The sequence below is a fragment of the Coffea arabica genome, chromosome 7e, assembly GCF_036785885.1.
Source record: "Coffea arabica cultivar ET-39 chromosome 7e, Coffea Arabica ET-39 HiFi, whole genome shotgun sequence".
Classification (NCBI taxonomy): domain Eukaryota; kingdom Viridiplantae; phylum Streptophyta; class Magnoliopsida; order Gentianales; family Rubiaceae; genus Coffea; species Coffea arabica.
The window spans coordinates 17,959,582-17,981,820 of NC_092323.1; the positions used below are offsets into that span (position 1 = coordinate 17,959,582).

The 22,239-nt window shown below is 35.0% G+C and overlaps 2 protein-coding genes across 14 annotated transcripts; one reads left to right on the forward strand and one right to left on the reverse strand.

The window, feature by feature from the left end:
- Positions 1-7,387: 7,387 nt before the first annotated feature.
- Positions 7,388-18,597, reverse strand: LOC113701840 (pentatricopeptide repeat-containing protein At2g13600-like). Of its 13 annotated transcripts, none has more exons than XM_072059352.1 (5): positions 15,288-18,597; positions 14,218-14,278; positions 13,309-13,471; positions 10,245-10,531; positions 7,388-8,381 (listed from the first exon to the last, which is right to left on the reverse strand). In XM_072059352.1, exon 1 carries the CDS (start codon positions 18,234-18,236, stop codon positions 16,122-16,124), a length of 2,115 nt encoding a protein of 704 aa, XP_071915453.1. In that variant the 5' UTR covers positions 18,237-18,597; the 3' UTR covers positions 7,388-8,381; positions 10,245-10,531; positions 13,309-13,471; positions 14,218-14,278; positions 15,288-16,121. The 13 variants fall into 13 exon arrangements, with proteins under 13 accessions (XP_071915453.1, XP_071915452.1, XP_071915451.1 ...); XM_072059351.1 differs by lacking the exon at positions 14,218-14,278 and adding an exon at positions 14,471-14,564; XM_072059350.1 differs by lacking the exon at positions 14,218-14,278 and adding an exon at positions 14,471-14,564 and having other exon boundaries at positions 13,309-13,487.
- LOC113701841 (ABC transporter G family member 5) lies at positions 7,467-10,696 on the forward strand. Its single transcript, XM_027222687.2, has 2 exons — positions 7,467-9,406; positions 10,291-10,696. Exon 1 carries the CDS (start codon positions 7,467-7,469, stop codon positions 9,393-9,395), a length of 1,929 nt encoding a protein of 642 aa, XP_027078488.1. The 3' UTR covers positions 9,396-9,406; positions 10,291-10,696.
- Positions 18,598-22,239: the final 3,642 nt, after the last annotated feature.

Sequence of the window (22,239 nt, forward strand, 5' to 3'; positions counted from 1 at the left end):
CTGAAATCCGTAAAATTAACCTTAAAATCTTTAACCTCAAACTAATTTGGGCCCCATGACGCATTCTAATCAAAAATTAGATCCGACCTTGTACTAATTATTAGTTAAGTTACTCCACTAGTTTATTCCTTAACCCCACAAAATAATCTTTTCAGTTTTTCCTATCTAATTATCTAATTTTGACACCTTAGAGTACAAACTTAAATATTATCTTCAAAATACTTTACTAACAACTCCATGGAAAATGTAATGCTAACCAATCAAAGCCCGATGAGCGCAGAAGATGACGCCGATGACCCACTACTTTTTAAGTAATGGTATGTATAATGGTGTTTTCATCATGGGGAGTGATATTTGCACTCCTCAATTAGCTTCTAGCACGTCTTGAAAGTTATATTTTTAGTGAATGAATTGGAGTGTTAGAGGTTAAATGAGGAGTGCGAATATCAATTCCCTTTCATCATCACTGAATCGCCTCCTATGTGGATGTCTAAACAGGAAATGTCACGTCATAATAGCTTCATTCCTAAATTTAGAAAATGAATCTTTTTAATTTTGAAAATTTTGAATTTAGGAAATAATTTTGGTTTCATTAAGTATCCTTATTCACGTGAGGAAAGTAATTGTAAAGAAAGATTTGTAATCCAACTTTTATGTTTCTTTCTTCGCCGATACACCACAAACCTGTCTACCACTCCACATTCTTCCACCATTTTTAATAGACACCATTAACAACTTCAAATGACGTAATTTTGCAAAGAAAGTAGAAATTAATGGGATTAATTCATGCCTATGGAACAACATAGCAAGAATGAAGGGTTGAGGTATATGGAATTACTAAACTTGAATGCTTTAGAGTTTTTTTTTTTCAAGTATTTTCATTTTTGATTAAACAAACCATTTGAATCCCATTTGTTTTAAACACAAAAACTCCATTTAATTAAAAAAAAAATCCATTTGACATAAGTTCTATGGCTATCTCTTTTTTCTTTTCTGGCATCAATTTGTTTTGGCGTAATTTAGACCAATAGCACCTTGTTGGTGGAGGAAAAAAAAAGTACGAATAATGATGTGTATTATCCTTTTTTTCATCATTAGTGCATTACTTTCTATGTACTGATGATGTGGTATTCAATTATAGAAAAATGATGTGGCAATTGTTATATAAAATAAAAATTGTTTACAACCCAAAATGTTTCTTTTATACATTATATTATACATAATTGGTTGCCAAAACACAATGATTTACCTTTTTCACTGGGTTAGATTAGGAATCATATGTATGAAATATTGGCATGAGAAAGTGTAAATGACGTGGAAGGATGCTTTAGAGTAACAAGGGTCTGCATATATTACCTCCCCAAAAGTATACTTAATAGTTTAGGCACTCACATGTATGCTTAATTAGTATCTTACCTGTACAAAGTACTCATATTAAGTGCAAAAAAAAAAAAAAAAAGTACTCATATTAAAGCATATGTGCAGGATTTATGTAGCACAACATATGTACAAACTTAAACCAGTACGTCTAGAGGTATAAATGAATCTAATCAAACTAAACGCCTTACTAATCAAGTTTGTCTGATTATATTGACAAGTTTGAAATTATGTTCAAATTTGGTTTGTTTATTTGTCGAGTCAAACTAAAAGGAGCTTTTACTAAGGCGAACTCAAGTAGGGCTTGAGTAGCTTGAAGTTATTATTTATAAACTCCAATTTTATGCTAATCAAGCCAAATTCAAGTCAAATTTAAAATTTTGTCAAATACAAAAGGCTATTCAAGTTTGATTTGATTAATTTGCAAGCCGAACTCGAACGAGTTGAATTTATCGAGTATCAAATAGTTTAATTCATCTTTCAACCTTAAGTAGATCTCATTCAAAAGCACAAAAAAAAAGGGGGGAAAAGACTAGTATAAAGTAATGCTCCTTAAGCCAGCTCTTTTTTTTTTCTCTTTTTTTTTTAAATAAGTGGAAGCTCTCGAGTCTTGAATCCAAAACTTCCTACTTACTTACGGTCCATCCCACCTTATTATCCAATCCAACCCTCTCCTGATTCCTTGGGGCTTGATATATGGATAATCCTATATTGTCTTTTCAGACTATAGCTTGTGTCCGTATAGCCACCGAACTTGTAAAGTTTTCTTATGTAGCCATTGAGTGTCCATCCATTATGCTTCATCTAACTCTTCTGAGCCCATGAATTATGCTCTTTTTAAACACTGTTAATAGCCCAGTTCGATGGCGTTAGTTTTCCCCCCCTTTTTCTTCTATAATCAACAAAGTTTTCAAAACTTAACTTCTCTAATTCTTGTCATTCTTCAAACATGTTATATCAGAATTCTATTAAGCAAAGAATCACTTGGTAGATTAGCACTTGCATTTGAATTAGCCACCACAATCAATTCCAAGCAGCGTCAACGAAACAAAGAAGATTTTAATTCATGGCCATATTTTAAAAGAAAATGAAACATTTTCGAATTCATAGTAGGATCCAAACTTCCAATTCCACATAAACATGTGATTGAGTAAATAAAGTGTTACAAGAATATAGATGGCAGGGGAAGTGTAGGCTATTTACTAAAAGCAGTTTAACAAAAATATATAGGTGGATCGACTAAATAAAGTTGATTACGTGCTTAAAATTTGGTCCCATAACCAACTATTAGTTTCTCTACTAGGCATAGGGTGAAGTTGTTTGATCTTAATTACATGTTTCTAATTTTGATTTCTTCATTTTAAATTTACATTACAACCACAATTCAAAGAACTCGTAGAATGTGCTTTTCCGATGGAAAATCTGTACATTTTCTGTAAACACATTTTTCAATCGCTTTTTTACCTCACATTCATTAAATTGTTACGGTATATATATATATATTACAAAAACTCCTAAAAGTAGCAATCCGAACAAGGTCGTATTTTTCTCTAATATCCAAATTGGAAATAAAATGTGTATGTGCTTTCATTAAGCTCATCCAGCCACACAAAAAGTCAATCCTGCAAGTTGCCTCTCATTTCTAATTGCAACATGTTATTTTGTTATAGGACTTCTTGTAGTTTTTTATTTCAAAAACACCTTCCAAAAATAGCCAATTAATATGGAGCCGTCATAAACAAGAGAAGCTTCAACAAGGCATAGTAAAAGTGAATTTTGTAAGTAAAATACCTTGCGTTTGCGCTTTCTTTCTTCCTTTTCTATTTGTCATTGGAAACTTTTATATAAGTTCTATTTGGTCGAGTTCGAACTCAAACTTACTTGAATATAATAACTCGAGCTCGAGATTAATTATTAAAACCTCGACGAGTTTGAGTTCAAGCTGAAGTTCAAGTATTTTTACTCAAAATAGAACTCAAATAGTACATAATTCAGGCTTGACTTGATGCGATAACAACCTTACTTTTGTGGAATTTTAGCCATGGGGCCTGTACTACTTGAATGGACAACAGGAGGAGGAAAGTTCACGGGCGAAATAGGCCAAGTAAAGACGAAAGCATTCTACAAATCAAAAGCCAACAAATCAAACCCTCTCCATATTCAATGACTATGACAAGAAACACAAAAAGAAATGAGTAGATCACTTTGTTTATGGCTGTGGTTAAATCCTTACAAAACAAGCCAGAACAAGAAGAACTTCTCTTTAATTCTGATCCACAAATTAGATTCATCTCTTCAAGTCGTCATCATCTTTATCCATCAAATTAGCAGACATGGCCTTTGAAATTTTGAGGGCTAAAACCTACTTTATTTGTTTTTGTAAACCTATTATCTACTCATGGTGCTAGAATTTTCACTTTGTTTAATCGTTAGTCAATATCAATATTATCAGTGTCTTAGTCTAAGTACACTTACAATATCAAATACAATGTCAAGTTCTTCTTTCAAAATGGCCTATAATATTAACTCTATATGTTTCATATTAACCACTTTTTCCCGTTATACAATATATATATATATATATATATATATATATATATATATATATATTGTCAAAATTTTCCTTAGAACATCTTATAATTCTTTTTTTTTGACGAAATATTGGCGTAATATATCTTAAATTTTCTATGATAACCTCATTTGACCAATGTAAAATCTATCTTATTCTACCAACCAAGGGCATGTGTGCAACATTTTACCCTGCACAAGGTTTCTAAATGATGGTGCCTTGTCAAAGGGTGTCAAAATAATGAGACCAAAGGCTTTTAAAGTCCATTAAATCCAATTTTAGAATATCTTCTGTTTTTTCCCAATTGTTTTATTATGATTCACACTTAGGATTCAATAATGTAACTTAATAGTTTATGTTTTGATACGAAAAATTGTCTTGCAAAATCTACATGATAATTAGCTAACCTTTGTGTAGGTGGTATCTGATACTTTGCTTGAGCTCACTCCATGTTCTTAACCAAATAAATAAATATATGAAAAACATAGAACTCATTCCGGTAATGAAAGTTCCCATTGCAAATTATTGTTTCTAACTTTATTGTAACTTTTGATTTTCTTATTTTGCACTTCAAGTTCTCAGCCACAAGATATTGTATTTGTATCTAGGTGGACCACTAGGACATAACTATATTTGTCTAGTTCTTCATAGTCCAAATTTGGCAGCTACCCTTGTTGGGAGACTCACCCACCACAGCCAGGTGTGCGACCCGAGTCGACCAACGGATTAGTCAGGGCAAAGCCCTGGATACCGTGGCAGGCAACCAAAAAAAAAAAAATCTGGCTGTGTAGTATTTAGTCATCTCGTCTCACCAGATAAAGAAAAAAGATTAAAGAAAAATATCAATTAACAAAGAGATAAAACTGATTTTTTTTATAGCTTTTGTTCTTCCATTTTTCTTTCCAAGCCATTTTTTCTCGAAAAATTTTTACGTTTTGTGTAAATACATTTTTTAATCACATTTTTACCTTACATATATCAAATCGATATAACATATTTTATTACAAAAATTTCAGAAAATAGCAATTCAAACTCCTAGCAATATGTACAAGAGATGGTCCAGTTTCTTCCAATGTTTTTGGCATTAGATTTTTTAGGTCACAAAGCTACAAATCTCATAGAGCTATCATATATGAATGAAGGGTATTTGTCATTTGTGATATGTTTTCAGCGGTGATGTCTGTCGCCATTCAACATCCTCAATGTGTGTGCAACGTAAATCACACTTCCCCATTTTTGAGACAACATTGGAACATTTCAGAGAACAAACATCAATGCATTGTATTAACTTTTTGATGTGATACATACATGGTCCCTTTGAAATGAAAATCATTTGGGAAAGTTTTTTATGTTATTTAGTAGGAATAATTCCAGAAACCTCCCCTGAGATTTTTAATAATTTTACTTGGCTCCCTTAAGATTTCAAAAATTACACCTACCTTCCTTGCCCATTTAAAATGACAATACTAACATTAATATTTTAATAAAACTCCCTTGTTGCTACATATATACAAAGGATGGATTTTATAATTTTTTCCTTTTTCCTTCTTATTCATTTCTCTTGTATTTCATTAGAAGTATAGAAAAACTATCAATGTTGTCCCTACTATCTATATAGATCAAATGTTAAACTAGTAAATTTTTTTTATAAATTTTAATATCATTCAATTTTTTTGTAGATCTTTTTTCTGTATCAAAATCAAGAATAAATCAACAATAATTAAAAAGTAGATGGCGCAAAATGACTACCAAACTATGGTACTTCCATCACTAAACTAGTCCATAAACTTTTATTAAAAAAAATATTCCATAAACTTTAAAAAAATAAGATAACACTTTCTTCTCTATTTTTTAAAAAAATTATATCCCCAGTAAAGCACTATAAAAAATAACTTATTATAGCCAAAGATTTATTGTTATAATTGATTATGAAATAACAAATATTGGCATGAAATACTTGAGACTCTTTTTTTATATATAATTGTGCCAAATTACTTTACAATTGTTAAGAAGAACAAATTAAACTTGATAAGATAAGGACATTTTAGGCTATTCATTAAAATTTTGACCCTATTTTAAGGTTTGGTTATCAGAGTGTCAAATCAAGGGAGGTAGGTATAATTTTTGAAAGCTCAATGAAGCCAAATGAAATTATCAGAAACCTTAGGGTAGGCTTCTGAAATTATCCCTATTTAGTATAACAATTCTTGAATGTGATTATATCGAAATAAAAATGTGATAAAAAAACGTGTTTAAAAAAGATTAAAAAAATAATTTTATAAACAATGATATTGGAACAGTGATGTGTGCTGCTGTATAAGGGTGGGAAGTAGAATAAATTTTAATAATAAATTCCATTAGTTTGATGGAAGAGCCGATTCTCCAATAATTACTTTTAGAATTACATGTAAATATGCCATTATAACCTTGGAATTTATATGAATATATGCTGGAAAATGATAACTAAAGATGCCTAAATATTCTTTCCTTGGTAAATTTTTTTTCTTTCTGAAATATAATTCAATTGTTCAAGCGGTTTCAAGTTACACTGATTACTTGAGAACAAATGCAGTGTAGCTTATTCCAGATGTTTAGCCGGTACTAGAATGGTAACACGTGAACTATGCTATTTTCCATGACACAAGAATACATGCAAGAAGATGTGCACGTGAACTACCAAACAAAATCAAGCCTGGAAACGAATTTATAGATGAAAAATTAAGGAAATTCTTTTGGTAAATGAAGTATCACACAAGAACTCAAGATATTTCCCCAAGATTTTTTTTTGCAGGCAGTATGAGAACTTCATTAGTTTTTACTCAAAATTGAAACAATGTATTGAGTTAACTTTCTTTAAACAAGAGAAATCTAGTTGGATACAAGAGATATCAGTACATTGGACAACTGAATAAGGAGGTTATCTAATATTAAAAAGCCAGTAATATTAACAAAAATATGTCTTTTAATTCTTCGTACCAGTGATAAGAGATTATTACTCTTTCATACACTGCCAGTATAAAAATATATAGAATATGAAGATACTAATAGCCGTGAGATTTGAACGTAACACCTTGTGATAATAGAATGAGTTGAGCATATAGTAACTTGGACCAATCTTTGCTCTCAACTCAAAACTATAAATTGGTAAAAAGATATCAGTCAAGAGGTAAATAAACTCTTGAACCCATGATAAATGATAATCATATCAATATATTATCAATTCTGAAAATATAATTAGTATTGATTCTCCAAGTAAAACAAACAATGTAGGAAGTAATCAACCCAAGCAAGCCACCTGCCAACCAGAGAGTGCATATGATCACTTCTTAGCAAGTCACAAGTGTCTTGTATATATTAAATTAAATTGTAACCAAAACTGTAACCATGGAAATACTAATGACCAAAAATGAGCTAGCACAGAGAACAGAAGCGGCCAAAGAGTGATAAAAGGAGCTCACCAACTTGTTCTTTAATTTGGTTAAAAAACAAAGAGGGCAGAAAAACTGAAAGCAAGGGGGAGATGATGTCTTCAATGAAGAAACAAGGTTGTGAGATTCAAGCATTAGGTATCAACTACACAATCACCAAGCCTAAAGTAGAGAACCCTTTTAAAATCTTCAGCAGAGAGGCAAAGCAGAGGCATCAAACTGCTGCTGAAGAGTTAGATGAGCTGCCAAAGGTCGGAAATCCCCCTGAAGTTCGCCATGTTTTGAAGGACATAAATTGCGAAGCAAAACCATGGGAAATTCTAGCCATTGTTGGTCCTAGTGGTGCTGGAAAATCCTCACTCTTGGAGATTCTTGCAGGGAAACTTACACCACAAGATGCATCCATTTTTGTGAACCAAAAGCCATTTGATAAGTCCAGGTTCAAGAAAATCTCTGGCTATGTGACACAGAAGGATACATTGTTCCCTCTCCTCACTGTCCAAGAAACGTTGATGTTCACCGCAAAACTTCGGTTAAGGCTTCCTGAAGCAGAGCTGAAATCCAGGGTGAAGTCACTGATGGAGGAGTTGGGGTTAAGTCATGTTGCTGATGCTCGAGTTGGAGATGATAGAGTTAGAGGGATATCTGGAGGAGAAAAGCGGAGAGTTTCAATTGGAGTTGAAGCTATTCATGACCCCAGTGTTTTACTTCTCGATGAACCAACTTCAGGGCTTGATAGCACTTCAGCTCTGCAGATCATTGAGATGCTTAAGAAAATGGCAGAAACTCGAGGAAGAACCATAATTCTTAGTATTCATCAGCCAGGTTTTAGAATTGTGAAGTCGTTCAATTCCATTCTTCTTTTGGCAAATGGCACGGTCCTGCACCATGGCACCGTTGATAAGCTTTCTCTGCGTCTGAGGGTAATGGGACTAGAGCTTCCTCTTCATGTTAACGTTGTCGAATTTGCCATTGACTCCATTGAAGTTATTCAGGAGCATCAGGCACTGCAGCAAGAAATGCTGTCTCGTCAAATTTCTCAGAAAAAGAAAGGAGGAGATGAAGGGCAGAGTAGAAGTGGTAAGTTCACCTTACAACAATTATTTCAACAGTCAAAGGTGATTGATGGAGAAAATTTGGATTCTGGGATGGATTTTGCTAATCATTTTGCAAATTCTAGATTGAAGGAGACCCTAATTCTTAGCCACAGATTTTGGAAAAACATTTGTAGGACTAAGGAGCTTTTCACTTGTCGTAGCCTACAGATGTTGATCTCTGGCCTAATATTAGGCTCAATCTTTTATGATCTCAAGTACAATTTAATTGGTGCTGAGGAAAGAGTTGGTCTCTTTGCATTCATCTTAACATTTCTCCTGTCAAGCACAACAGAAGCTCTGCCTATATTCTTGCAAGAAAGGGAGATTCTGATGAAGGAAACCTCTTGTGGAAGCTACAGAGTTTCTTCATATGCTATAGCAAATGCTCTAGTTTACTTGCCATTTTTGCTGATTTTAGCACTGCTTTTCAGCATTCCTCTATATTGGCTGGTCGGATTACATCGGAGTTTCTTGGCTTTCATGCAATTTTTACTGTTGATTTTGCTGATTCTGTATACAGCAAATTCAGTGGTGGTTTGTTTCAGTGCCTTGGTGCCAAATTTCATTGTGGGAAATTCAGTGATTTCTGGGGTGATGGGATCATTTTTCCTTTTCTCAGGATACTTCATATCCAAGCATGAGATACCAAATTATTGGATTTTCATGCATTATATATCCTTGTTTAAGTATCCATTTGAAGGGTTCTTGATCAATGAGTTCTCTGGCTCTGGATGCTTGGATGTCATGTTTGGAGCTTGTGTAGTGAGTGGTGATGATGTGCTCAAGGAAGTAGGTTATGGTGAGGAAAGCAGGTGGAGGAATATTACCATAATGATCTGCTTTATCATAATTTACAGGTTCATTTCCTATGTCATTCTTAGGTGCAGATGCTCCCAGAGAGGACTCAAAGGGATTCTCATTTGAAGAGAATTCAGGTTTTCCCTCATTCTCTCTTTAACTACACTCTCTGTGTGTTTGTGTTTACTTTTTGAGGACTTAGGACCTCGTATGGCTAGTATATTTATTGATCAAAATTTGACCAATCATGCACATAGTTTGAATAGTTTTACATTGGCTATTTTATTTCTTGAAGGTGCAGAAGTTCTATATGTGGTTGATGTCTTTGATGCATAATTTTATATGCATGGCCAAATCTTGAACCACCAACCCACAGATATAAGAATTCCACTGCCTTATCATTGTTTATCGTCCTCTGGTTTTGTTGTTTTCTGGATTTAATTTTATCACAGTTATTACAAATTTGTTCAAATTCTTTGATTAGGTTAAAGAACACTTTTTGGCCGATTGAAAAGATATTTTCACATGCTAGAAGTTTCCTTGTGCATGAGATGCAGCAGTACTTAATCATGTTTTATATTCAAGCATCCCATGTGAAGATCACAGGAACTCATGACAGAGAAATGGTTGTACACATTATTTGGCTGGCATGGACTGATATCATTTAGTGAAATTGATCTCCCAAGGCTCATATAATTAGCTTGTAACTTGCAAGATGAAGAACAAGGACTAATTGGCTTTTGAAGATGGAATGATTTTGGTTCTTATTCTACCAAAATGTTAGAATATGCTCTGGTGCTTCCAAATTCCAACACCATTTCTACTTCATTTGTTGCTCATACATGAATATGCATGTTAGACTTGTTTTAAATCTACAAATTTTGATTTTTAATTTTATTTCTCATCTATTTTTCCTTGAGAAACACAATTCAGATTAACAGACTATCTGACTTAAAATGTGTACAAAACAACTACCTGTACATGCATGTGACTGTTTGCTTGATACTGTCAAAAATTGCAGATAATTAGAGTTGCAGCAGTCACTATAACAAAATTCTGGATTGGACAAGGCCAAGCAACTACTTTAGTAACATTTTACTATGTTCCTCTGCTAAAGGTGGCCTTAACCCTTATCTTGTTGTCCCGAGATTCCCACTCGTGACAGCAGCAAATATCATACAATCATCAGAAGCTCAACCACAAATGGGTGACTTGGGGGGTGAATACTGCCTGCTGCAAGGGTGCCAGATGGACCAAATCATCTGCAATAAACAGTTTGATATATTTTGTAAATGAAATTCAAAAGCTGCATGGCTCTCATCAATCACAATGCAGGATCAAGAAAAGAGAATCATGGGCATTATTGTAATTGAAAGCTTGTTACATTAATTTGTTTTTATCTATTGTAGTATTCTGGATTTCATGAAGATATTATATATATTGTTACTGCTTTATAATTCAAAAAAAAAAAAAAAAAAAGAGCTTGATGTGATAAGAACTTGCATCTCTTTTTCTTTTTTTTTTCAACAATCAAAAGTACTAGAAATCACACAACAAAGTTAGATTAACACTCAGAGGTAATCGAAATCTTGGTGCAAAGCACAATCTAAGGTGGAGCTTACAAACCAACACCATCCAGCCAATTGGTAACACCATCCATCCTGGTGCATCTCTTTTTCTTTCTTGTTAATTTTTGTGCTGTTAAAGACCTGTGGTGTAGGGGTCTCAAATTTAAGAGCGCATAAATTATTCAATTTTTGAGTGCTGACAAACTTCCATCACGGACTCTTGGTACAGGCATGTCACCATTTGTTTGTCATCTTCTGCATTCCGTACAAATTATTTGTACAATATCTTATACCTTATACAAATGAGAATTAACTTAATAAGCCGTTATTTCATAGTATTTTGTTGTAGTAGGGATGCTTCTTTTTTTTTTTTTTTTTTTTTGTTTCACTCTGCAAATGCCTAAGAAAGCATGATGAAAAATGGAGCATTACAGTGTAACTGATCACTATTCCTTGCTCAGCATTGCTTATGCCACCAAATGGACAATTAACGGAAATAAGCTACGGGCGATTGTGTAGTGTGGTGTTCTATTTTTACATTATTTGCCGTATACTTATATTTTATTATTTTAAAGAGTAAAGCTTATATACATTGACAATGTATACACTATCACAGTTAGATGCACCTACACATATACAAAGTTTAGAGTATGTGTTATTTATCCAATGATGAAAGTGTATACAAATATACATCAAATTTTGTAAGAAATACAACAAGATAATTGTTTTTTTTTTTTTTGTGTGTAAATGGAAGAACTCAAATCCAGAACCTCTCACATACACTCCGAACAACAAGAAGGCACAATTGTATCAAAGCACAACCATATCTGTCCCAAGTTGACAACTGACCGTCTCATCTTTGGTGCAACCAGAAAACGACACATGCATGGCTTCACATTTTAAATGCAGAAAGAGGGAGCTCAGATCATGTACATAGAGTCAAATATACATGGCCAAACATGCAGATTATTACCAATATGAATACTAACTAATACATATTTTAGCAATTCATCAAGTAAGAATATGACAGGTATTGAATTACGAGCTCAATACTTTTGTCAACCAGATGGGACTCAAGCAAAAGTGAGCCACAAGATGGTGAAACAAAAAAGAAGAAGAAAACAATGTGGTAGGGGCCCTACGTGAAGAAATATGAAGCTCGAGCTGAATTGGAAGTATAAGAGTCTAAGGGACAGGTGGTTTGGTACAAGAAAACATTGAGAATGGATAACAATAGAGGTGATTTACTAGATTAAATATGTGGTGGGAAATAATCCATAAAGATTTACACTTTACTCTCTTAAATAGCAAGGATTGACTAGTTTATGTTTAAGATGGTGAAAGTTTGTTCATACTTTATTTGGATGCAATGATATGCAGATCTGAAAGTTATAAATTTGAAAAAGTTACATGTTATTATGCACAATTTACCACCTTCATTGCCTTTTACCTTGAAATTTGACATAATATAAATATATCTATAAGACTTGTTTTTGGTTCCATAAAAAAGGAACTGAGATATGAAATTCCCTCAGGTAATATATGGTTCTCTATGATTATTGAAATGAGTTAGAATAAAAATCGATATTCTGCATAGCTTGATCCTAAAATTTGTAAATTCTATCAAAGTATGGTATTTCCTTCTGGTTCCAATTCCACTATAAAGCCAAACATAGCAATTTAGCCTCCATCCTTTAAGACATTTGGGGTTGATAACCCCTATGGACCTAGGTTTTCCAGATATTGAGATAATATTTCCGGGTTTAGGATAGAATCATAATTGCCATTATCTAAGAAATCTCCGCAGGCAAGCCTTGACACAATCAAGTATCCTAGGAGGGCTTGACACATTGTTAGGCTTGCTGTAACAGGAAAGATCAAGTTCATTGAGGCTCCACTTGTTCTGGAGGAAGGTTAGTGGTGATTCTGCAGTCATATCTCCCATTGTAAGAAGCCAAAATTCCAACTCCTTCCTCCCTCCCAAACCCAAACCCCCCCCCCCCCCCCCCCCCCACTCCCCCAACCCAAAAAAAAAAAAAATTGGGTATCAGATTCAGCGGCATTAACTAGTTTACTTTATCTTGTGCATGTAGAAGACTTTCTGGATGTGTAGCTACACCTATACAATAATACAAAATTATTGGCTTGGACTATTAGGCCTCAATCTTATAAAGTTCTGGGATTGTGGATGACATTGGACTTTTTGCAGCAGAAATTGCTTGAAAGAGGAGCTAAGCATATGGGAGAGCTAGCTCTACACATTAACAAATGGTGGCTGGCAAGGGGAAGAACGATTCTCACAAAAATGAATAACCATAATAAGACTTCTACTGTTGCAATGAAAAGAATGTAGGTTGAACAACCAAAATGCATCATATCTGAGGAATATGATTTCAATTCTGTCTACTCGCTGTGTTTAAAATTCAAATTGATATATGTTACCACTCTGGAAATCTCACAAGTATATGTACCTTAGCAGAATTAGCACATCAACCAGATGAAATAACCGAGAAGAGGCACCAGTTGTCAATATGTGTCTGTTTCTCCATTCAATGTTTCTCCATTCAATCAAATCCACATTAGAAGAATGATGCTGATGTCTACAGCACCAAAAATCTGATTGTGCATCCCCACCTAAGATTCAAAGAAACTATAAATGTGTATAAGAACGCTTAAAGCATATGTAAGAAACAAAACTGAGTTCTGGTCATGCAGAGAAGGTAAATAACTAAAACAGTGGATATATTGTGAATATGCATCCAATTGAAACACTAAGCTCTCCCTTCTGACTTAGGTATCAGACTATTAATTCTAATCCTTTGGAACGATGATATTATCCAACAAAAGAGAATCCAGACCTCTACTATCCAGAAGCATAAATTGGGTAAACTGTTTATTGCCCATTTTGTTGACATGTCATGCTAAAGTTAATGTCTGTGCTAAAAACATGCTTATATGTCAAAAAGATGCCAGGTAAAAATAGAAACTGATGCAGCAAGTGAAAAACCTAATGCTGCAGAGCACAGTGTTTACAGCAACACTCCTTTGGTGTCCTCTAACCATCCATGTAAGTGCTTATGCTTAGGTGACTACATGCAGTAAATGTGGTACCTAAACTACTTCTAGAAGCAATACAACCATGGGCCTTCATCTACTTCCACATACGTTATGAGCATGGCACGGGAAAGCTACATATGCATGGCAAAAAGCATGAAGTTGTACCACAACAAAGGTAAATTACATTCTAGATGGGTACTGTGATTCACCAGCAACTTGAACAGGAAAGCATCTCACTAAGTGATTTGCTACTTAACAAGAAATATTTTAAAGGTGCCACAGAATTTTAATATCAGAACCAACTTGTGTATTTTTAGACATACTTTGGCTTAAAGATAACTGTAGAGACATGGCTGGAACTATAACTCCACGTAAAATTAATGCCTGATTGAACACATTAAATATTCTGACATCAATGACCTAAATGAGGGAGCTGGCCTGTGGAAGTGAAAATGAAGTGATACATAACAACAAAGATACACACATATAGAGGTTAAGTAGCCATCCTTAAGAGCTGAAAAAGTGAAGAATTGCTTACTATTTAATCAGCATAGTAACCAAAATAATAAATAATACCTGAGCAAGCAAGAATTTGAGGAGATCGAAAAAACAATGTCATGAAGGCCAGTCTTCCAGGATATTTCTCATCATATAAAGCTTGAATATTCATCTCAATGATAAGAAAACATATTGTCAATGTCCCAACTGGATGTAAAAGCTTTCTCTGCTAACTCCTACTGAATACAAGGTCTTATTCTAGGTGAGCATACTACATGCAAATTTCACATAACTTCTCAACCATCAGGCCCTTGAGGAAGTCAATTGTGCATCTTGATCAAAGAGTAGAAATCAAGGTAATATTCAGAATAAGAGCTTTTTCAGGCCTCCTAACAAGTTTTATCATATTCTTTCTTGATAATCGGTCTTCAAGACAAAGAGTTAAAATTCATAGAAAGGGACCTGGGCTTCCAATACTTAATCAACAAGCAAAAAAAATGAATGATTTGAATGTGAAATTCCAAAAACATTAAGAACTTGCAATTTGTTTCCTGAATATTAAACAAAGCATATTATACTCCACCGTCAAATTTTATGGGATCTTTCTACAACTGAGTTGTACCAAGTAACGAGCAAAAAAAAAAAAATTTTTTGGTGGTTCATGCATAATCAAAACCTAATATATTGAATTCATAAGAAGACAAGATGCAGTATTTCCAAAAGAACAAGACCGAAAGTACAATTTCTTTTTGAAGTCAAACTTTAGCTTTAAAAGTACAGAACAATCTTTCTAGAGAGTGAGAAAGTACACGATGGGGAAGCAAATAAGAGCATAGAAGCAAAATACTAAGAGATTAGCTGGTAAATGCTGTGAAGCACTGAGTCTTTTAGTTACCTATCAAAGGTTTCATGGAATTGTCTTGAAGTTAGAGAACCAAATCCTCCAACATCAAAGAGTATCTTGCAGTACAATCTGTCTGAAATGAGTGAGGCAACAGCATGTCACTCTACAGCTCGTCTTGTTGCAAAAACGAAGTTGTGGAAGCAGCTGGTTCGCTTGCTTACTGGACAAGAATAATACTCCTAATTCTTTAGATGTGTAAAGGACCATGACAACCTGAATTCTAATTATGTCCTAGATATTCTTAGCAGCAACTGTAACAGATGACCTTTACACACTGTTATTATTGATAAAGCCAAAGAAGAGTGGGTGAAGGGCAGATGACACCAATCATATTCTTGGTTTAAACACTTGCTCATACAATCTCACTGTAGTCATTCTGGTATAAGGTCTCGTTTGCCTGCTGGTTCTCCTCTCCCCTCCCCCAACCTCCCCCCTTCCCCAATCCCAAGGCAATAACTGCTTGTGGATTAACCAAAGAATAGTATGAAATCTCGTATCACCAGAAAATTCACTAAGAAGAATTTATATGCAAAGTGGAAAAACTAGTAGGTCACATATATGTCTCCTAACAGTGATAGCAGGTATATTTAAACGATAAACCATTAAAAGAATGCACTAACTTTAGGTATATTGTATATTTTTCATCAAGAGGAAGGCTGCTTGGAACACTTTATGTCCTTATTATATTTGTTTGATCATGAATAAGAAGAAGGAAGCTGGCTGCTTGCAACACCTTCTGCCCTCATATATTTGTTGCATCATCTCATCTGAAAAAGGAAGTCATAAGGGGCAATACCCAAGATTAGGGCACAAGTAATAGCTTCTTCATAGTGCAGCCGAAGCAAGCAAAGGGGAGCTCAATTCATCTACGGAGGTGTACTCTGGTCTGTACTCCTCATCAGCATAAAAAGCACCTACATCAGGTACATATCCAGCTAGCCTCATCAATTTAGTTAGTGTCTTCAGTAGCAAATATATTTCCCTCTTCTGAGGATGCCTCTTCTCTTTTACCAAAAATACATGCATATTGCTCTCTATCTCAATCCAGCTACAACCAGGCTGCTTAACAACACCTTGCTGTCTCATAAGTTTTCGGATTCTTTTAACATCTGTCCACAGCCCAAGTTGAGCATACATGTTTGAAAGAAGAACATAGGGGCCAGAATTATTAGGATCAAGCTCAAGAAGCTTCTCAGCAACAAACCTACCTAAATCAATGTCTCCATGAACTTTACAAGCAGCAAGCAAAGAACCCCATACCACACCATCAGGAGGCATAGGCATTGACTCAATCAAACTTTTTGCTTCATTAAGAAGTCCAGCTCGACCAAGTAAATCAACCATACAAGTATAGTGGTCCTTCAAGGGATCTATACCATACTCCTCCATAGAATAAAAATATAGGCGCCCCTCTTCAATCAGTCCTGCATGGCTACAAGCACAAAGGACTCCAATCATCGTTACATGATCTGGCTTCTCTCCAGCTCTCAACATTTGCCTGAAAAAATCAAGGGCTTCAATTCCATGCCCATTTTGAGCATACCCTACTATGGTGGCATTCCATGAAACATAATCTCTCTCAACCATACTTCGGAAAACTGAACTACCATCTAAAACTGACCCACATTTCATATACATATCAATGAGAGAATTCCCAACAAAAACATCAGGTTCGGGGCCATACTGAAACCGAAATCCATGCTTAAGAACATGGGCATGAGCTTGCTTCCCCAGCTTTAAATCAGCTAGGTTTGCACAAGCATTTAGAAGATTCCCAAAGGTGTAATGTGTCGGCCAAACAGATTCCCGTTTTAATTGAAGAAAGAGTCCTAATGCCTCTTCATTCTCCCTATTTTGTGTATAGCCTGCAATAAGTGCGTTCCAAGATACTACATTCCTTTCAGTCATTCTACTAAAAAGTGCTCTTGCAGACTTAACACTTGCTACCCTAGCATATCCAGTAACCATAGAAGTCTCTGACACCACAGTTCTCATTTGCAGGCTATCAAATATACACCTTGCCGCAGAAATTCTGCCACATTTTGCATACATATCAACCAACGCATTGCATATAACAATATCATTTCTAAATCCATCAAACTTCATAATTTGTGCGTGAATTTCTTTACCTTCTTTAATTGCATTTGAACTTGCACAAGCACTCACCACACTAGCCAAACTCATCTCATCTGGTTTAATCCCACAGTTCATCATCTTCACAAAGACCCTTAGCGCTTCAATTGCAGGCCCATTTTGTTCATAACAAGTAATCAGACTGTTCCAAGATACCACATTTCGTTCTCCCATTCCATCAAATACCTTCTGAGCACAACCCACCCTCCCACACTTGGAGTACATATCAACAAGCGCAGACCCAATATAAACATCAGCTGAGTGCAAAGACTTAGCCACTGAAGCATGGATTTGAGTACCCATTTTCAAGTTCCTCAACCCTGCACAAGCGCTAAGCACACTACCATAAGAATAATCATTCACCACAAAATCCTCCCTATGCATTTTCACGAAATACTCAATCGAATCAATAAAAAACTCATGACGTGCAAACCCAGATACCATCAGGTTCCACGAGCACTGATCTGGCTCAGGCATTAGAGAGAAATATTTCTCAGCCTCGCAAACAAATCCAGACACCGTCAATGCACTTATCATTGAATTCCAAGTGAAGGTATTCCTTCGAGGCATTCCATCAAACATCTTCCGGGCATTGTCCAGAGAACCACACTTCCCATAAGCATCAATGAGCCTGTTGTTAATGAAAACTTCATGGCTGAACTGGGATTTGTGGATACGGGCATGTACACGGACCACATCACGAGCTGACTTTGATTTGATGCAGGAGTCCAAGAGTTTAGCAAACGGCGATGAGTTGGGCAGAGAGAGGTCTGCAATGACTTGTTTGAAGAATACATTTCTTGCCATTCCATTATCTTTGAAGCAGAGAATTGGATGGGCACATTTTTAAGATTATTTTGGCTTATTTAGATCATTGGATTTAAAGTTGGAGGATGTGCACTGAAGAAGTAGAAGGTCCTGATGCATTTGTAAAGCCGTTGGTGCTCTGTTTCTGAACGGCTTCCCGCCAGCTTAGTGTCCAACAAGATAAATCTTAAATAGTTGTAAATCGTTACATGGACTTCATTACCACCGGTGTTTTCAAATTCGGATCTGATAATAACTCCGCCAAGATTAAGGGTCAGGTTTACAAGTCATCAGTATTTTCAAAATCGGACTGAATAGTGACTCAATCAAGATTATGATTCGGGTCAATAGATTTGATTGGTGCTAGAGAACCGAACCATATGAATAGAGAATCGAACCACGTAGCATAATATTATAAATATATTAGTTAAAATTTTATAATTTTATATGCAATAATACACATAAATATATTGTTAACCTGAATAAAAATGTAAATCTTTATCTCTCAAACTTTGTTCCAAAACATTCTATAATTCAATACCCTTTAAACTTAACTCAAATTTAATGTTTAGAAGCTGTAAATACAAATTGATAAGCTTAGAACTAAATTTGTAACACCTATTTGAAGAAGTAAAGAAATTACAGCTACAATTGAAAATCTAGAAAAGCTTATAGGACCAATTATAGTTATTTAAAATATTGGGTTAAATGCAGAAAACCTCCATGAACTTTCATAACTGCTGCACAATACACTCCGAATTATGTTTTATAGGCACTTTGCACCTAAACTCCATTGAAAAGTAACGGATCTTTAGACACCGTTTACTTTATCAATGAAATGACAATTTTACCCTCAGATAATAATTGAATAGATTAAAGCATCCTTCGTCCCAGTTTGTCATTATATCGCGTGAACAGCTATTCAAGGCAAAAGAAAAGTCTGAACTTCTTTTCATTGTCAAAATTCTTGAGTTTGCCAAAATTTTTTGCTTTTTTCTTATAATCGAGGAAGAAGCAAAGAGGAATCACTGCAGAGGGTGACTAGAAGTGGAAAAATAATGGCTTGAAGAATCTAAAACAAGGTGGAATCTTTATAGAAACTCAACAAATCAGGTAATATGCAAAAGCCCTACTTTTTTCTTTCTTTAATAGACTTTTTAGCCTTTTGTGTGAATTTGGATGTCCGAACTTGTAGTTTGGGTTTTTAAATGTGTATTTCTATACTTGTGATGGAATATATTGCATGTGGTCCTTATGTTGGTTTACTGTCGGGCTGATTGCGACCAAATTTTGTTATTTGTCCTTTTCATGCTATAATTGGATTGTTTGTAGGTTTCTTTACAAGATTCTATTGTGTTGAACATGGGTCGGTGTCTGGTAGTGTGTTTTAAGCTTATTATTACTAATTATAGTATATTAACTAAGTTCAATAAAGGTGCTTTTTTGGATCCTCACACGTATTATTATTTTTTCGTCGCATACTAGTGTGGTCATCACAATTGCAAAATATGTTCTTATTCGAAGTCTATTATGGGGGCCATTTTGTATATAATCCAGGACTAACATATGTGGTTTGGAATATAAAATATTTCAATGATATTGACCCAAATTATATGTCAAGATTTGAGATTTGGGGGATGCTAAAAGGACTACAACTGCCTATAAATACTTAAGTTTGATATAAAATGCCAAATGATGAATTTGCCTTACTAAATAGTGAAGCAGCAATCATGAAAATGTTTGGGATATTTAGGGATGAACCATACATTCATATCTATGTTGGAGAGCTAAATGATAATGGGGATGTAGAAAAAAATAATGAGGATGAGTAAGATGGTAATGAAACTGTAGGTAATGGCAATATGAATGCTAATTAGGGAGTTGGGAATGATAATGGTGGTTTAGGGGCTGATGGGTTAATTAAAATCTTGAACCAGAGATTGACCATGATGTGAATGAATCAGAAACAGAATTTAATGAATCATACACACCTGAAAGTGAGCAATCTTCTGAATATGACTCAAACTTTGATTATTTCTTAGATGGGGACACATTAAGTGATGGCTATGATATTGATGATGATTCTACTGAGGTAACTAGTGGGTTGGATAACAATATTAATTTAGGACAATACCAATAATATGCTGAGTTAAGTAGTTATCAGTATAGAGCTTTTGATGAGATTAGGAAAGAGAGTAAGTCCGTTGAGCATGAAAATATTGTTGATGCTAAAGTACTAGAAACTATCATTCAATCCTCTGATGATGAAAATAGAGAACAATTTCTTGAGTTTAATGAGGAAAGAGACATGGCTGATCCTAAATTTGTGGTAGGCCTCCTTTTTCACAACCACACGTGTTCAGGAAGGCAATTCGGAACACGTGTGGTCACAACCACACGTGTGTTCAGATGTATCCTATGGAAATGGCATGTGTGGAATCTGAATGTAAGCAAAACTAGCATTGGTTTCTAGAACTTCTGGCTACTCATATTGAATCAACAGCTAACATGAATTGGGTGTTCATTTCTAACAGACAAAAGGTAAACTTGCCATTTATTTTTTCCAACATTCATGTATTAGTTTATTACTGCTATACAATTAAATCCAATCTGATTGATGGTGTTGCTGTTTTGTAGGGTCTGGTAGAGACATTTGATATGTTGTTTTCTAGGGTGGGAACATAGGTTCTGTGTTAAACATATGTATGCCAATTTCAAACTTAGGTTTAAGGACAAGGCACTTAGAGATATCATGTGGGCTGCTGCGAGGGCATATGAGACAGATGGTTGGACACAAAAGATGAGAGAACTCTAGGTTGCTCGTAGGGAAGCTTATGACTGGTTAAGTGCAATTCCAGCTAATTTTTGGTCAAGGTGTATGTTCAATCCAAAATCAAAGTGCGATCTTTTGAGCAACAACATTTGTAAATCCTTCAACCAGTATATTAAGGAGGCAAAGGAGGAGCCAATTTTATCTATGTTTGAAACGATTAGAAAGTTTATTATGTGTAGATACCAAGCAAATAGAGAATTCATATCTAAGGTCAAGGGAAAAATTTGTCCAAGAATCCATGACAAGGTGGAGGAAATTAAAGCACGAGCAATGGAATATGAAGCTGTTCAAACAGGTCAAGGCATATGGGAGATCACAGGCTATGCAGGGCACAAAATTATTAACCTGAATGTAAGAATTTATACTTGTAGAGAATGGGATATAACTGGTGTTCCTTGTGTACATGCATGTGTAGCAATTATAGATTCTGATCAAGAACCAGGAGACCTTGTCCATCCATACTATAGTGTAGAGTACTATTGTGGAGCTTATAAGAGTATAATGGTTCCTATTCCAGAAGATAGTCTATGGGTTCAAATAGGTGGATTGCCCATTTAACCACCAAAACTAAGGAGAAGACCTAACAGACCAAGAAAGCTATAAAGAAAAAGTGCAGATAAGCTAGTGAATGGTGATGTGGTATCCAGAAAGGGTACTATAGCCCACTGTAGCAACTGTAATATGCCTGGTCGTAATAAGAAGACATGCAAGCAACCAAGACAGGTTGTGTATGATGCCTTAAATTGTGTTTAATAATTTCTTTACTAGTTTATTTACTAATTTGGTTACTTTTGTAGGATGAAGGTGCCACTCAAACAAGAAGGGGAGGAGGTACAGCCCCACAAAAAAATGTTGGTGGAAGACCGAGAACAGTTAATGTGGACACACAGAGTACTAATGTCAATGTAACTAGTAGTAATGGAAGAGGTAATGGAAGGGGAATAGGTAATGGTAGGGGAAAAGGTAATGGTAGAGGAGTGGAATCATCAGCTAGAGGTGGGGGAAGAGGGAAAAGAGGGAGAGGTGCATTTTCAGGATGTCCTCCACTGCTTTCTGGATTTGGAAATTGGAATAGTATTGACATATCCGATGATAGAAACTTCATCCCAACTGATGTGGTAATCTAATATTATCTTAGGCATTATGTATATTTTTAGACTTTGTCATTTT